The sequence below is a fragment of the Silurus aristotelis genome (genome assembly GCF_946808225.1).
Source record: "Silurus aristotelis genome assembly, chromosome: 11".
Taxonomy (NCBI): Eukaryota; Metazoa; Chordata; class Actinopteri; order Siluriformes; family Siluridae; genus Silurus; species Silurus aristotelis.
Genome location: NC_139584.1, coordinates 28,136,505 through 28,154,474, shown reverse-complemented (window position 1 = coordinate 28,154,474; position 17,970 = coordinate 28,136,505). Strand labels below are relative to the sequence as shown.

Below are 17,970 nucleotides of genomic sequence, written 5' to 3'. Positions count from 1 at the left end.
CTCTCTGTGGTCTCTCTCTCTCTCTCTCTCTCTCTCTCTCTACCCCCCAGTCTCTTTCTCTGTTTGGTATCCCTCTCCATCAGTCTCTCACGTGGTTCTTTCCCTTTCTCTCACACTCTCTTTATTGTCTCTCTCCCTCTCCCAGTGTAGTCCCCACCCTCTCTCTGTTGTCTAACTCCCTTTCTGTTTCTTCATCTCTTTTACCATGTTGTCTCCATCACTCTGACCGGTCCCCTTCCCATTTTTCCCCCCTCTCTCTCTCTCTCTCTCTCTCTCTCTCTGGAATAGAGCAGTGGAGATCCCTGTCTGTCTGCTCACATTAGCTGGAGGAAAAATGGTGTGTGTGTGTTACATAATGCTTATGCAAGGTTCTGAAACTGTATTCACTCTTCCATCTCTTATTTAGAGTGACACATTCTAAGCTCTTTCTCTTTCACACACACACACACACACACACACACACACACACACACACACACACACACACACGCGCGCGCGCGCGCGATCAGGTCTCGTTCAAGCGGAATTTTCCCCGTCGTGTAAATGAAGGCTGCGCAGCCTTGGACCTGCTGCTCTCATAACGCATTACATAAACCCCACATCGCATTGATCGTAATAAATCTAATCAAATCCAAGGCAGGAAATCAACTCAACAACACTCATGGTTTCCCCCTGAAACAGCTGAAATGAACAGGGTCCAGATGAGTGCATTGTTCTCCCTGTGCACCATCGCTGGCTTTCTCTGTGGCCTGATGTTGAGCTCCGATTCAGCTCTCAGTTCAGATCCGACATGCCTGTTTTTCTCCTCATCGCTCCATGTTTTTGTTTCTATATTTTATTTTATTTTTTTTAGGCCCACACTGCAAAAACATTTTCCCAGACCTTAAAATTGTTTTGTATGTGTGTGTGTGTGTGTGTGTGTGTGTGTGTGTGTGTGTGTGTAAACACTATTGCTTAGTGTGTGTGGTCACCTCTCGCTCCCGGGCTGGAACTCAGACAGCAGGGACAGCCTGCGGCGGTGAGACTGAGCGAGGGTTCCATGGGAGAGATGGGAACCGAAGTCCCGCGTGTGGTAGTCCACAATTCCAACATCCTGTTCAACAAACACACACACACACACACACACACACTTTTGAATCAGATCAGTTCTCTATAAAAAATTTTATTTTTTTACATACTGCCCCTTTAAACTTAAAGCAGCAGTAAGTCAGTTTACAGACAATAAGGAAGTAAATGTTATTCGTTTCTGTACTTAAGTGGCTTTTTCAAGTATCTGTACTTTACTGAAGTTACAGTTATGAATCAATAAAAACAAATAATTGTTTAATTGATTTATCTGACCAATCAGAATCGAGATCTCAAGGGTACCGTGGTAAAAAACTGCATAAAAAGAGGATTTTTTTTTTTTTTTTATCCCCGTTTCTGTCTGTAGTTCCAAGATTAACTGCAGCGATCAGTGCAATCCAGAACCCTGGGTGTTCTTTATTAAACACCATGACGTCATGCTGCTGGGAAAAAGGAGCTCCGTGTCCAAGGCTGCTGTTGCGTCATCTTACAGTAAAGAGCAATCAGATTACAGTAAGAGCAAAAAAGACCAAAGCTAATCTACAGCACATAACAAAGCTGGAACTACCTAGTATTGGTAAAATGTTGCTATGGTTACAGTGTAGGTCACATACGTTTTTTTCTTTTTCTAAAGAAACCATTCGGAACACATACTTTTGCACAAGAAAAATGTTTCATCACAAATAAAACCAGGGGTGCACAAACTTTTTCATATATAACGTGCGCATGACCAATCGTAGACGTGTGTGTGTTTACCGTGTGAGCCCGCCCGAGCTGCAGAGGAAGGCCGGCTGCGTTGTGCATGTGTCGAGCTTCCATGGCTCTCCGGCTCTGAGGCACCTGCTGCGAGTGAGAGGACATGCTGGCGAAAATAAATCCTTCCTCTACGCGCAGGAAGTGGGCGTGGCTGAGCTATGCACGCAGGCCATTCTTTGAAATCGAGTCCTGACGATCAACAGCAACCTGAAGGGAGAAAAGCAGACAGGTGAGACAAATAGAAACGTGTAGGAGTCGCCTTCTGCAAATCAGGTGAACGACACGGACATGAAATCCAAATGTTTCAAATCTGGAAATTCAAATCAGAGTGACATTCGGATTTGTTCAAGAGATGCTTATAATTAGTTGAAGATGTGGTTTGATAAAAAAATAAATCAATTAATTCACAAATTAATACTTAAATAAATAAAAAAAATTTTTTAAATACAAATAATTTTATTTTTTCCTTTGCTAAAATCTCCAGAATTACATCTGTTATTTCTGTGCTGTCATTGGCATCCGTTTAGAAGTTGGCATTTACTGAGGAAATTTACAAACAATGAAAAGTAAAGAAAATGAAACAAAAGAGGAAAACGCAAAGGCATATCGCGCCTCGGTCTCGCGCACTGATTGGCCGCCCCGCTGAACTCAGCCGTGTGTTTCAAAACCCTCCGGAGATGGTTTCTGAAGCCTTCAAAGAAACCCGAACACACACGCACGCGTGCGCACAAACACGCCGCAGCACATCAAATAATCTCTCACCACATAAAGAGATTCTTCTCATCTCAGTGCCAGTATTCACGTTGAGGTCGAGGTGAGAGAAAACACAAAAAGTGCGAGAGTCAGCACATTTCTATATGCTATTAATGCACGCAGGTTTAAGGAAACTACAGCGTTCGCACGCACACACACACACACACACACACCACAGCGAGCAGATATGGCTGAGCTAAGCACATTCATCACACTGTCGTTGGACCACAAAACAAAGAAAATGAGCCTGCAATATTCTTTTTGTATTACATTCATGAGCAGTAAAAATAAACCATTACCGCAAGATACTTTACTGAGTAAAGACAATCACCATCAACACCATGACCAACCCCATCAACAACACTTTCACCACCCCATCAACACCACTCCCTCCATCACAACCATGACCACCCCCATCAACAACACTCCCTCCATCGCAACCATGACCACCCCTATCAACAACACTCCCACCAACACAACCATGACCACCCCCATCAACACCACTCCCACCAACACAACCATGACCACACCCATCAACAACACTCCCACCAACACAACCATGACCAACCCCATCAACACCACTCCCACCATCACAACCATGACCACACCCATCAACACCACTCCCACAACCAGCCCCATCAACAACACTCCCACCAACACAACCATGACCACCCCCATCAACAACACTCCCACCAACACAACCATGACCACCCCCATCAACAACACTCCCACCACCCCATTAACACCACTCCCTCCATCACAACCATGACCACCCCCATCAACAACACTCCCACCAACACAACCATGACCAACCCCATCAACAACACTCCCACCACCCCATTAACACCACTCCCACCAACACAACCATGACCAATCCCATCAACACCACTCCCACCACCCCATTAACACCACTCCCTCCATCACAACCATGACCAACCCCATCAACACCACTCCCACCACCACAACCATGACCAACCCCATCAACAACACTCCCACCACCCCATTAACACCACTCCCTCCATCACAACCATGACCACCCCCATCAACAACACTCCCACCAACACAACCATGACCACCCCCATCAACACCACTCCCACCACCACAACCATGACCAACCCCATCAACACCACTCCCACCACCCCATTAACACCACTCCCTCTATCACAACCATGACCACCCCCATCAACAACACTCCCACCAACACAACCATGACCACCCCCATCAACACCACTCCCACCAACACAACCATGACCACTCCATCAACACCACTTCCACCACCCCTTTAACACCACTCCCACCAACACAACCATGACCAACCCCATCAACACCACTCCCACCAACACAACCATGACCAACCCCATCAACACCACTCCCACCAACACAACCATGACCAACCCCATCAACACCATGGAAGAGAGTCAGACAGACAGACAAACAGGAAGTAAAATAAAGATAAAGAACCTTTTATCTGAGTAGGAATCACCTGTTTTTAAACGACAGGAGAGAGATGGAGGTTTAGATGAGAAGAAGTGTTTGTAGTGCGATCTCACACTCCACATCGAACGGCGAGAGGGAGAGACAGGTGTTTGAAAAGAAAAAAAGAAAACGACTCATGGAGCAGAGTAAAAAATCCTGTGGAATTAGAAGAAGGTAGATGAGTGTGTGTGTGTGTGTGTGTGTGTGTGTGTGTGTGTGTGTGTGTGTGTGTGTGTGTGTGTGGGAGAGTGAGGGGGGGAGTAGGGGGACATTCTTTTATTATGGATTAATGCTTTGGTTACCATGGATGGTGGAAGGCGAGAGAGAGAGAGAGAGAGAGAGAGAGAGAGAGAGAGAGAGAGGTGGATTAAATTGAAAAGGCTCAAAGACAAAGTACTGCTGTGGAATGAGAGAAAGGAAGGAAGAGAGAGAGAGAGAGCGAGAGAGAGAGAGAGAGAGAGAGAGAGAGAGAGAGAGAGAGAGAGAGAGAGAGAGAGCGAGAATGAGAGAATAAACACAGACAGGAGGGGAAACACATGCCCTGGCACGGATACAAACACCCACAGGCAAGAGCACTTGGCTGCCTGCCAGAAGCATGGATGAACTCATTCACCCGTTTCTCTCTTTCTCTCTCTCCTTCTATCCTTCCCCCTCTCCCCTCCTTGCTCGCTATCGCTTTCCCGGCTGCATTACAGCAGTGGTGTAGTAACAAGTAACCAAACATTTGAAATGCCACAAAGCCGTCAATAACCCCGGCAGTGGCACTGCAGGATGGGCATCAATAACACGAAGAAATATTCGACAGAAACGCTTTCAGCCTCGTTCTTTCGGGAACCCGTGGTGCTCGCTGTAGCTGCTTTTCATTCACCTATCATTCTTTCTTTTTTCTCATAATTTTGCATCTTCTCCAACGTTGGTCACGGATAGTCTTGCTTTTTTTTTTTTTATCATCTCTCCCGTTCAAAAATGTTAAAATGCACAATCTGATTTTTCCTGCATGGCTTTTTGTATCTTTAAAGAAAAGATCTTTTTGTATCTCGGTTTTTTTTTTTGTTGTTCAGCACGGGGTTTATCTTGTTTACTGTTCATGTTATCTCATTTATTGTTTAGTTTTATCTCGGATATAGTTCAGGCGTGAACAGCGCCATCTCGGATATAGTTCAGGCGTGAACAGCGCCATCTCGGATATAGTTCAGGCGTGAACAGCGCCATCTCGGATATAGTTCAGGCGTGAACAGCGCCATCTCGGATATAGTTCAGGCGTGAACAGCGCCATCTCGGATATAGTTCAGGCGTGAACAGCGCCATCTCGGATATAGTTCAGGCGTGAACAGCGCCATCTCGGATATAGTTCAGGCGTGAACAGCGCCATCTCGGATATAGTTCAGGCGTGAACAGCGCCATCTCGGATATAGTTCAGGCGTGAATAGCGCCATCTCGGATATAGTTCAGGCGTGAATAGCGCTATCTCGGATATAGTTAAAGCGTGGGAAGTGTTATCTCGGTTGTTGTTTAGGCGTGGGTAATGTTACCTCGGTTGCTCTATTATCTTTTCATTGTTTTAAATTCTGTTTGTTAATCTTTTTGACCTGAACTAGTCGTAACTAGTAACTAAAACGCTTCCAGCAATATCAGTGAACCGTCTGCCTAATCTTTCTAACGACTAGACGACTGACTCTCACGGTCTGATTGTAAAACACACCCTCACATCTCTCAAATCAAATATCACATGCGAAGATCAGATCATCAAGATCAGGTTCGTCTGTCGTGCCCTCATGCTGTTATTACTCGCTCTTTAACTTTTCTCCCCTCAAGACCGTTGAGATCTCGCTGCATTTTGTGCTCGTGTTTCATCTCACCATACACACACACACCACAGTATCACGATCACCCATATTTCAACATCGCACACTCCTCTTCAATTAAAAACTGACAGCTTCTCTCTCTCTCTCTCTCACAGCAGGTTCTTTTATTTCTGCATCCTTCACTGTCTCGACATTTTGTGAGCCAGATCCTAATCAGGAAGCAAATTACGTGAAAAACCACACATACACAACATTGAGATGAAGAAAAAAAAAAAACCAATGCACTTGAGCTAATGAGCTGAGATTAGCACCTTCTCTCTCTCCCTCCATCTATCCCTCTCTCTTTTTCTCAACGTATGTAAGTGACAGAACAATTAAGTGTGCAATTTGGGGATGTAAAGCTCCAGTCAGGAGTCCTGCGGCGGCAAATTCATAAACGGCGGCTTGCGTTGGAGAAGCAATGCGAGGGTTTGAAGCGGTGTGAGGATCTTTCTTCCTTCAAGTCTTCCTGGTCATTCTTCCCAGGGGTCAGGGCACAGGATCAGTCAAGATACAGCACCCCTAGAGAATACAGAGGGTTAAGGGCCTTACTCAAGGGCCCAAAAAGGGTAGCTTGGTGATACTGGAGCTTGAACAACCAACCTTCCGATCGGCCACCCAGAGCCTTAACCACTGAGCTTCTACTGATCATTCTGAAATTCCACGTTTCCACACGTCTGCATGTTGGTCTCACTTGTAGTTGTAATGCGGCGAATGTAATTAGGACCAGCGACCGAAGAAACAAACAAGCAACAACAAAACATTCTGAAGTGAACCCTGAATTGCACATCTCCAACTTTGTGGGAACGGTTTGTCCCAATACTTTTGCACCAACTTTTTCTTACAACTTATTTCAAGTTTCCGAAAATCCGAGAACTGATGAAGAGTGAGCGCTTCTGGCACGTGTGAACGTCCTGGAAGGTCTCAGAGGCATATGAGAAGGACGGGGCGGGGCGGGGCGGGGCAGTGGTTCGGTCCTAGGCCCGTGTGTGAAAAGAGCAAGGCGGAGCCGCTGCTTACGCAATTACAACACGACTGCGAAACATCGCTCGAGCTCCAAACAAGCTGATCATAAACAGCAGGAAAATGACTCTGGATTGTGTTTTGGCTCGCTCGTTTTTCTCTCTCTGACACACACACACACACACACACACACACACACACACACACACACACTTACTTCAGCTGTGATGAACAGACCTCACAAAGAAACAACGCTGTCACAGAGCTACGGCCTTTCATTCATCAGCCTCGAGCCTGCCAAATGGCCCAGTAATGTTCCAGGTCTCTCACAAACACACACGACCATGATTTTCTAAAGAATTCCTTCACCATTTTCATCTGTCACTTGGTTTTAATAATTTACCATTAACCACACATCCTGTTTACTGTATACACACACACACGGGAATTATTACTGGAATTCTACACCAATTGGTCAACACTGTTGGCAAATTTTGTCACTCTCTGTGTGTGTGTGTGTGTGTGTGTGTGTGTGTGTGTGTGTGTGTGTGTGTGTGTGTGTGTGTGTGTGTGTGCCTCTTTCTCTACCATTGTTCATTTGAGCTTTGACCACTGGAGGTTACTCAAGGTCATAGGTCAGAACAGCTGTCTGGTCTTCTGACATAATTCTATTTATATGTGTTTAAATATTGCACGCACACACACACACACACACACACACACACACACACACACACACATATTAGGGGTGTAACGGTACATGTATTCGTACAGAAATTCTTGTTTTAAATGCGGACCAAAGTTAAAATCTGATCTTTATTTATAATTAACTAACAAATGTAAACTAATAAAATGTTTCCATTTGTTTAATTTTATTTAATCAGTTTCATTTGTGGAGATTTAATTACTCAGTTTAATCAACATCATAAAAAGTGTATTGCATCAAATTGATTTATTTGTATTAAATATTATATTATTATACAAGATAAAAAAATATTTATCCAAGCAGTCATTTTATTAAATTGTAAACTGTTTAAATGTTGATGATCAACGAACAATGTTTAATAATAATAAACTGCGTTCATAAAAAAAAAAAAAAGTTTTATTTTATGTTTTGCACTTCTTCCCTCCGATGTTCCGAAATCGAACCGAACCGCGACTTAGACACAGAGACCGAACGGTGAATTGTGTACCGTTACACCCCTATCTAACACACATACACACTGTTATACACACACACACACACACACACACACACACAGAACCATGTGTGTCACATAACAGTGCTGTAAATGACTCATCACTCAGCACAGGATGATCTGCATTTATTCTCCCATCTCACTTACCTCTCACTTATGACCTCTACGTGTGTGTGTGTGTGTGTGTGTGTGTGTGTGTGTGTGTGTGTGTGTGTGTGTGTGTGTGTGTGTGTGTGTGCAGAAAAACAGACTCTGTGTTACAGAAAAAAACAAACGTTTCGTCTTCTCCAGGTAGTGATTTACTTTTCTGTTTTCGTGTGAATCAGATGAAAAAGAGGAAAATCGAGGGAAAAGAAGAAAAGAAAAAAGAAGAAAAGGTAATGAGCTGCAGGAAAATCTCTGTGACGTCCCCCGTATTCCTGAAGGACACCTTTTTAACCCGTTACACACAAGGTGTCCGAGACACAGCGGCATTCTTTCCCTCAGGCAAAACACACACACACACACACACGCACGCGCACACGCGCACACACGCACACACGGAGCACTTCAGTAGCAGTGTGTGTAGTAAAAGACGAGGCGTCTCGGCTCTTTGTGTGTCGCTCTGCTTCAGATGGTTATTTTTCTGCACCGGCCGAGCAGAAAATGAGATTCCACCGCTCGTGACCTTCGACCCCCCCACTTAGCGCTGTGGAATTTCCTTCGGCTCCGCCTCTGTCGGCTCTCGCACCACTCGGTCACACACACACGGGGGACAGGGGGGAAACAATGGTACAGTGTAAAGTGTATGATTCTGTTTATCTGTAGAAACTAAGGATTAAACACCAAAACTGCAGTGAGGGTCTAAGAGTCTCATCCAAATACTCACCATCAGAGAGAAAAAAAACAGAGAGACAAAGCCAGAGACAGACAAAAAAGAGAGAGAGAGAGAGAAGAGAGAGAGAGAGAGAGAGAGAGAGAGAGAGAGAGAGAGAGAGAGAGAGAGAGAGCGAGCGACACAGACAGAACCAGACAGCAAAGAAAGTGAAACAAAAAAAAAAGACAAAATAAAGAGAGACATAGATGCAAATAAAAACAGATGCAAATAGACAGACAGAAAAAGAGAAAAACAGAGAGAGAAGAGAGAGAGAGACACAGGTGGAGAGGTAGACAGACAGATGGACAAAAAACAGAGGCAGGCAATCAGACAGACAGAGTGACAGAGACAGGCAGACAGTGAGCAAGAGAGACACACAATCAGACAGACAGACAGACAGACAGACAGACACCGAGAGAAACAATCAGACAGAGAGACAGAGTCTGGCAGCAGTTTGACGCTCCTCATTTCTCTCTCTGATTTGTTTGTACAGGTGCGACCTTCTCGCAGCCATCGTGCTAGAACTGTGACTTCATCATCACTCCAAATACAATACTGCTTTACTAATAACTCCACACACACACACACACACACACACACACACACACACACACACACACACACACAAATTAGGTCATCCGCAGATCAGACTGATAAAGTTGTGAATTAGAGCCGGAACTCGTATCAGAGATGCAGCTACGGGAAATTAACCAACGGCGATTTCTGACCAATCAGAGCGTAGGACTCGGCGCATCCCTGGTGTACACGTCTGTCACGTGAGAGCGTCTCGTTTGCGTTTCTGATTCCCGCCGCTGATATTAAGGACACGAGCTGATAGAAAGCACGACTCCTCTTCCAGTAACCCGCTGGAACTCGTCCACATGACTCAACGCTTCATCACGCAGCCAGGAACAGGCGTGCACACGCGCACACACGCGCGCACACACACACACACACACACACACACACACCCCATCACGTACCACCTGAAATCAGGATCTCCTTTTGCTTAGTTACTTTCTAATAAAAGCAAGTGCCCCGTTTGGGCTGAAAGTAAAATGTATGTGCGAGTATGTCGTGTAACACACACACACACACACACACACACACACACACACACACACACCTAGAGTTAAAGACACGATCCGGGTTTTCTGTGTTCCGCAGACAGCGTTCGAAAGGGGAAAGAAAAAGAAAAGCCGAGAGGCTCGTGTTAATGAAGAACAATGGCGTCGAGGAGATTCAGGAAGTGTGATGCAGTCGTTTTTTCCGATGTGGAGAATTCCGGTGTTTTCTCTCGCCGCCTAAAACCACCCACGTACGCAGCTACACGTCTCTCCGTTCACTTAAAAAATATATATACTACAGAGACAAGTATTGGGCCGGCAGACTTTTCCTGCCATATGCGGTTCCTTCTAGAATGTCCCTGGACGTTGCAGCATTAAATCTTCTCTTCGACCTGAACTAGGAGCTCCAAACCTGCTCCAGCACGACAATGCGCCTGTGAACAAAGCCAGCGGCATGAAGATATACTTTCCATGGTTTGGAGTGGCAGATCTCCTGCTTGTTGAAGTCTGCTGAAACGAGTAGAACGGTTAATGGTTTCAAATTCAAATGCAAAAAAACCAAACAAAAATCTTGAGGCAAATTAGTTACACAGCGTGTTTCCCCACGGACCGTTATTACTGACGATCCGCTAAAGTAATTTGAAATAGATATTTATATTTTTACTTTATTTAATATATTTGCATTTGATGTAATATGGCAATTATATGCATTAAATGGGTTCTTCAATTCTTCCCCGACTGTAACAAAATTGCACCGGACCGTGACTTAAAAACAGAGGCTCCTAATGAAGTGTGACTTTCGTGTACCGTTACATCTCCCAAGCCCTACTGAACACCTTCATGATGAATTAGACTGAGAGAAGAACAGAATCAGACAGACAGAGTTAGGAAGCGTCTCTAAGCGCCACCTACTTTTTGCAGCATTTTTAAACAAGATCTTTCCTCTGGATAAACATGAGATCATGCAGTTTTCTCTCCACTCGCTGAAACTCTCTTCAAAAACCTTATTCCATCCAACCTGAGCATCTGATGCTGAGAACTCCACAACGTTAACACATCACACACACACACACACACCTCAGACAATGTTTGTTTGCTATTGTTTGTAGCTTGAATGGGAATAAAAACTCACCAAAAACGAGTAAGTGTTACAAATGTATCCACACCTTCCCCTCTTCCTGCTCCTCCAGGAGATGTTTAACAACTAAGCTCTTGCGTACAGGAACGAGTTTGACGATCTGACAACGATGATGAGCATCACAACAGAGCTACTATTACAGTCAGAGAAGACTGCAGGCTTGTTTTTTTCACGTCAGCGCTCATCAAGCATGGAGATGAGCGGAGAGAAAACAGATCGCAAAATATTCCACTCTGACAAAAAAAAACCTAAATGAAAAAGAAAAGGAGGAAAAAAAAAAAAAAAAAAACACCACACTGGCCAAGCAGAGAAACATGCACTTCCAGAAGGTTTGATTGAATCAGTGTGCACGGAAATGCTGCCAGGGCTCGAGGCTGTGAACAACGTGGAGCAGAGAAGGAACATCGCCTACTTGGATGCTTAAACCTTCATTTTTCTGGGAAGTTGTTCCACCAGATTTTGTGGAGATTTGGGTGTTGGTAAAGTCAGGTGTACTGATGTAGGTGCTGTGAGGAGGCCTGGGGTGCAGTCAGCGTTCATGTTCATCCAAAAGCTGTTTAATAGGGTTGGAGCTCTATAGCAGGAGATCTTTCACATCTTCCAACCCATGAAGAACATCTTTTAGTTGAGCTGGTTTTGTGCACTGGCACATTGTCATGCTGGAACAGGTTGGGGCCTCCTAGGTTTGTAGAAGAACCACGTATGGCTGGAGGACTCTTTTGTTCTGTTCAAACCGACTTTTAATACGATATGAAATCTGTAGCCTCTGTGCCGATTTGACGAGCATCTTGAACACAAAGTGGGCGGAGCAACGGGGCTTTGAACCAGACGCTCAAGCTCGGCCCCATGAAAATAAAGACGTGAGCCGACTATAAAAGGGAACATGGAATATAAAAGCCTTTCTGGTTTCAAATTCATTCTGATTCTTGGCCTATATACAAAGTGCGGAAATATTGGCACCCCATCTGGTGCGTAATGAGGCGTTGTAGAATGAGCTGCATGACTACAACAACGAGCACAATTAATTCACTCAACTATTTATTATATTATATTCAGAAAAGCTTCTTGCTGTGCTGCTTAGGTCAACTCTTTATATCTCAAAATCTCTTACTTACATTTATTATATTCTTCATAACAAACTGCTCATTTAATATATAAATATATGAAATCTCTCTTTACAGGAAAACTCAAGTGGAAGTTGGTACATCATTAAGTTCAGCCATTAAGTTCTTCAGTAGATCAGTAAGCATGCATGCATGTATGTATGTGAAAACCAGTATGAAGCTTAGCAGGTCAGTCATTATGTCAGCAGGTCGTTACAGCAATCAGTAGGTCAGTACAACAGGAAGCAGGTCATTCAGTCAGTAACTCAGTAAGTCATTCAGTCAGTAGGTCAGAAAGTCAATCAGTCAGTAGGTCAGTAAGTCATTCGGTCAGTAAGTCGTTCAGTCAGTAAGTCGTTCAGTCAGTAAGTCGTTCAGTCAGTAGGTCATTAAGTCATTCGGTCAGTAGGTCATTCGGTCATGATGTCATTTAGTAGGTCATTAAGTCATTCAGTCAATAGGTCATTAGGTCATTTAGCCAGGAGGTCATTATGTCATTCAGTAAGTAGGTCAGTAGGTCATTCAGTCATTAGGTCATTCAGTCAGTAGGTCAATAAGTCAGTAATTCATTAGATCAGTCCATCAGGCAGTAGGTCAGTAATTTATTAGATCAGTCTGTAAATCATAAAAAAAAATTTGAACTAAATACAGGATGAACATGATGTAAAGTAGCATACTCTTCTTAAACCACATTGTAGCTTTCCAACAAAAAAAAAAAGTCTGTAATTTCCAACAAGATCATATCTGTTTTCCTTCACCAACGCCATGACGACCACTGCCATCCAATCACCATAAGCTCACAGCACTGCACCTTTTATATACACACTCATTTAATCAGCGCGCAAGTGCTGTAGTTTCCGACGTCTGTTGCATCATTCACATTCTCTCAGACACACACACACACACACACACACACACTTTGTCTAATGCTCGATGCCAGTCTGGCACATCATTTTAGTCTTTTGCACATTTTCTATTTTTTAATTCTCTCTCTGGCAGGTCTCCAGTTTCCTGGAAATATCAGTGAGGCAGCAGCTGTAGAGGCCTGTGAGAGGACGAGAACGTTCACCACAACGTACACACCTCCCACACACACAAACACACAACACCTATCTCCTTTTTTTGGCCGCATTCAATCTGCTGGTGTTAAGACGTGACGCAATGTGGCTTGGTTGAAAAAAGGAAGAAGTGAAAGCCGATAACGCTGAATAAACATCTCATTTTCCTAAAACAACCCTGTGAGGTTTTACATGACAGCCTCAGCAGTCATGCAGTTCAACTGACCTTCATGAAAATCAACACAAACTGAAGAAAATAACACAAAATTAAGGCACCCCGCCATCAGCCTGCAGGTGATTACACTAAACGCTTCCTCTGACCTTTTATAGTAATTAAACATTGTCGGGGACACGCATGCATGCATACACACACACACACACACACACACACACACACACACACACACACACACACACACACACACACACACACACACACACACGAGGAGAGAAAGAGAAAAAGACAGTAAGCGTTCTAATAAAAGACTATACCTGGCGTTCTCTCACACACACACACACACACACACACACACGTTTATTTTGATTATTTTCTTTTTAGATATATTTTTCTTTGATGTATGTTTGTTCGTGACATCCTTCATCAACATCATCGTCTAGACCTGACCTGAAAGTCACATGACTTGTCCAGACAAACACTGTTTTTATTCCTCGGTGGAGACTCGAGTGGTCTGTGTTACAGACAGAGCTGGAAAAAATAACGACCTGCAGAGCTACAGGACGACTGCACTGCTATTACACACCCAGCCACCTCGCCTGTTTCATAAACACACACACACACACACACACACACACACACACACCGTCTTCACTACTCTCTCATTATCTCAACAAACAGTGAGCGAAAGAGACACAAGGATAGACATAGTGAGACAGAGAGAGAGAGAGAGAGAGAGAGAGAGAGACAGAGAGAGAGAGAGAGAGAGAGAGAGAGAGAGAGAGACACAGAGAGAGAGAGAGAGAGAGAGAGAGAGAGAGAGAGAGAGACAGAGACAGAGAAATAACAGGAAGACAGGCAGAAGGACAGCTTGTAGGAAACCTGTGTCCACATCAATATCTTTAGTTTATTCGAAACTCCCTGATTAACAGTGAAAATAAAAAATAAAAATGCACACTGAGCTGAATAAGAAGACGACAAGAAAGTTGAAGGGGAAGAAGACAAATACTGAGAAGAAGAAAAAGACCAAGAAGGGGATGAAGAAGGAAAAGACGAAAAAGAAAGAGAAGAAGAAGACGTTGATGACCACGAAGGAGATAAAGAATTAGAAGAAGAAAAAGACAGCAGAAGTTGAAGACTATGAAGAAGATGAAGAAGATGAGCAAGAAGAACAGAGGAGATGAAGATGGCGAAGGGAAGATAGAGAAGGAGATAATGGAGAAGATGACGAAGACAAAGACAGAAGAAGAAGGTGTAAACAAGGGTCATGTTTGGTTGAACACAGTGTGCGGGTGCAGCAGATGGGCCCAGGTGCTCCGCTGACCTTCATGTATTGCCTCATTTTGCTTTTTTGCATGTCTGCAAAAAGCAGCTCATAAAATATGGCCCAGTCAGCAACCCGGGCCGGAGCGGAGACGGGCCGAGAGCACGTGAGCTTTACCCCGAGCTGCTCATAAATCTGAAGAGAGCTGGAAACTGTACACACCGGTTTTATCTCATCCCGAGGCGAGGCGAGGCGAGGCTGAAACGTGCGCCACGGTAATGTTGAACATTGAGAAACTAAAGCAACAAATCTCTCAGGCTGGGGGTCAGAAAAACACACACTGCCCACTGACTCACCTCTTATCACGCTTCGGATTTCATTACAAACTACCCTGAGATGCCTTCTGCCAGGAATGGAGAAGACTGTTCAACCCCACAGCGTCCACTACACCGTCCTGCGTGTCGAAGATCCCGTCTGTTTAGGGTGACGGAAAAACGAAACGTGTCACTGACGAGTCGCGACGCATCGCACGTTTTCCAGGCTTTGATTGATATTCTTCCGGTTGTTTATCATTCCTTCCCGTCCAAACCACAAGCAAAGACAAAGCGAGAAAAAAACGTTCGGAGGACGCCTCTTCGATGTTGACGCGTATACTACACTCGACGTGAAAGATAGGCGGTGGATGACGTTACTCCTCACAGATCTTAGAATTGGAACGATCGGTATGATCGCGCTACGGACTTATGACACGTCAGGGTGAGTTTTTAGTTTATCACATCTCCTAATTACCCACTATCAAAACTCCTGGGGTCTAGAGGTTGTTTTTCTTCATTTCTACCAATTGGGAGCGATGCGGCAGCGCTTTAGTCCTGTACGCTCTCTGCTACAACTGATCACCTTCTGAAACCCCTGGGAGTGAAAAGTTGGCTCACGAGTGATGTCTTACAAATCAGTATAAGATCAGCCACCACCCCCCCAACACACAAACACACACACACACACACACACACACACACACACACAAATCGTGGCAATAAAGACCAGCTCGATTCTGCGTTAAATTTTTTTTTAGTTAGCGAACCAATTCCTGTCCATGTCCACGAAGCTCCGCCCCACCAGGGATCGTCACCATTCAATTGAGTCTACACCTGCTTTAATCCGGATCAATCTGAAAACGCAATGAATGTAACATGGACTCTAAACATATATCCAGAAGACATTCAAAACCGTCAAAGCCTTGTTTTGAATCACATTTCTGCGTTTCTCACACCAAACCGGGCCGAACGTTTGCTCGCATTCGCATCGATTCGCATCTTTAAAATACATTTAAAAAACACGTTTGTTTTCACACGTTCCGGTGTGGATTTCCAGATCGATACGGACTAACGCGGACGGAGACTAAATGACTTGCAGGATTTCTCATTTTCCCAACGACATCATCAGTCACAGATTCTCCCCATCGCCTGCGTCACCTGTACAAATGACTTATTGCACCTTTAAGTCTCGGAGGTAAGGCGTAGGCAAGGCACCTGACTGATCCTTCAACCAGATAACTGAGTTCACTCTGAAGCAGGAATGTTGGATTAGCAGAAGATGGTGTGTGTGTGTGTGTGTGTATCGTAGAGTGTCCAGGGGGGGAAAATGGGAAGAGGACAATGACTGGTTGTGACGGCAGACGCAATAATACACATATGATCACACACAATGACACGATAACACACACACAATAACACTATAATACACACAACAACACCCTGTTACTGTACATAGTGGGTTTACAATGACTGAAAGTAGCTTTTGAAGGCAAGAACATAAACAAGTACACACACACACACACACACACATATAAATAAAATATATTTGAGGATTCATGAACGTGATTAACCCCTATACGCTTTTTCACGACGTTTCAGATGTTACAAGACCACAATTCCACCCCTTTTAATGTCATTGCATTCGATCTTTTTCTATAACACACAATAATAATAATAATAATAATAATAATAATAATAATAATAATAATATGCTAGTCAGTGTCTGGCTTGACATTTCCATATATATTTGAACACGTATTAATAATAAGCCATATTGTCGTTTATAATTAATCCAGACTGTCGTGTGGGACTATTAGAAATAGTAATTTAGATGTTTTTTAATTATTTATATGTTATTTATTTAAAGAGTTGGGGTTGCTAGCACGTTCGCTAGTCAGGCTCCACGGTGTTAGCCGTTTGCTAGCTAGCCGCTTTCTCGACTAGTTTCTATGGAGGGAATAGATAGAGAGGGAAACATGTCGCTGGATTAAAAACCCGAGACGAAAGCAGGGGAAAATTGGGTGAACACCAGGAGAAGGTTTGATGTTGTGAATAGGGGAACTTGTGAAGTGTTTTTTTCGAGCTAGCATAGAGAGAGAGAGGGCGCTAGTCCGTTAAACGGCGCTGCTAAGCTAGCTTCTGCAGATAGAGAACTTGTTCAGAGCAATAAATATACAAATAAATATTCAACACGCGTATTTTGGTCATTCTTACCTTGTGGAGAAGGTTCGCGGGAGGATATGGGTGTATATCCGAGAGCCCTGTTGGTTTTATTTATTGTCTAAAAAATTAAAATAATCCCAAAATTAATCCACATGTACAGAAGGGTCCTGGTTCGGTATCCGCCGCCCCCCTCCCCTTCCCGTCCTCTCTCTCTCTCCTCCGCCGGCTCTCCGTGCGTGCGCGTGCGCGTGTGTGCGCGCGCGCTCGCTCCGGGTTGAATGAGTGAGTGATCCTCCTTTCTCTTCCTCTGTTTTTTTTTGTTTGTTTGTTTGTTTTTTCCCTCCTTTTATCCACCGTTTATTTCATCCGATCATCATCCGACCTCCACCCTGGACGATCCAGCATTGTCCACTTTTCGTCCACAAAATGTCCGATAGATCTCCTGCTGCTGCTGCTGATCCTCCTGCTGGTGCCGCTGCTTCTGCTTCGGTTCCTCTCCCGTTTTTTTTCCCCGTGTAAAGACTCCCGCTGAACGTCAACTCCGCTTCTCCTCCGGCTTAAAGGGACCGGCGCCCTATTAAGCATGAAATAATAAATAACACCGGTCTGATCCCGATCGCATGCCGATTCCCAACCCTAGTGCACTATGTAGAGTGCGAAACCCTTTCCACCTCACACCCTAGATAGGGCGAAGAGAAATATATGAGACGCGGCCCGATTTGGCTCCATACAAATCACACCCCATGTCTTGGAAACTGATGAAGCGATGAAGCTGA

The 17,970-nt window shown here is 44.3% G+C and overlaps 1 protein-coding gene across 5 annotated transcripts in view; it reads right to left on the bottom strand.

Moving 5' to 3' along the window:
- Positions 1–17,746, bottom strand: part of ncor2 (nuclear receptor corepressor 2) — a 65,991-nt gene extending 48,245 nt beyond the window's left edge. For 3 of the 5 annotated variants that reach the window (XM_083554083.1, XM_083554087.1, XM_083554085.1), the window contains exons 1-3: positions 17,246–17,745; positions 1,822–2,028; positions 972–1,093 (exon numbers count right to left, since the gene is read on the bottom strand). In XM_083554083.1, the coding sequence (XP_083410209.1) occupies positions 972–1,093; positions 1,822–1,926 (227 nt within the window). In that variant the 5' untranslated portion in view covers positions 1,927–2,028; positions 17,246–17,745. Of the gene's footprint in view, positions 1–971; positions 1,094–1,821; positions 2,029–17,245 lie in introns of all 5 variants that reach the window. The other 2 variants (XM_083554086.1, XM_083554084.1) reach the window with 1 other exon arrangement.
- Positions 17,747–17,970: the final 224 nt, after the last annotated feature.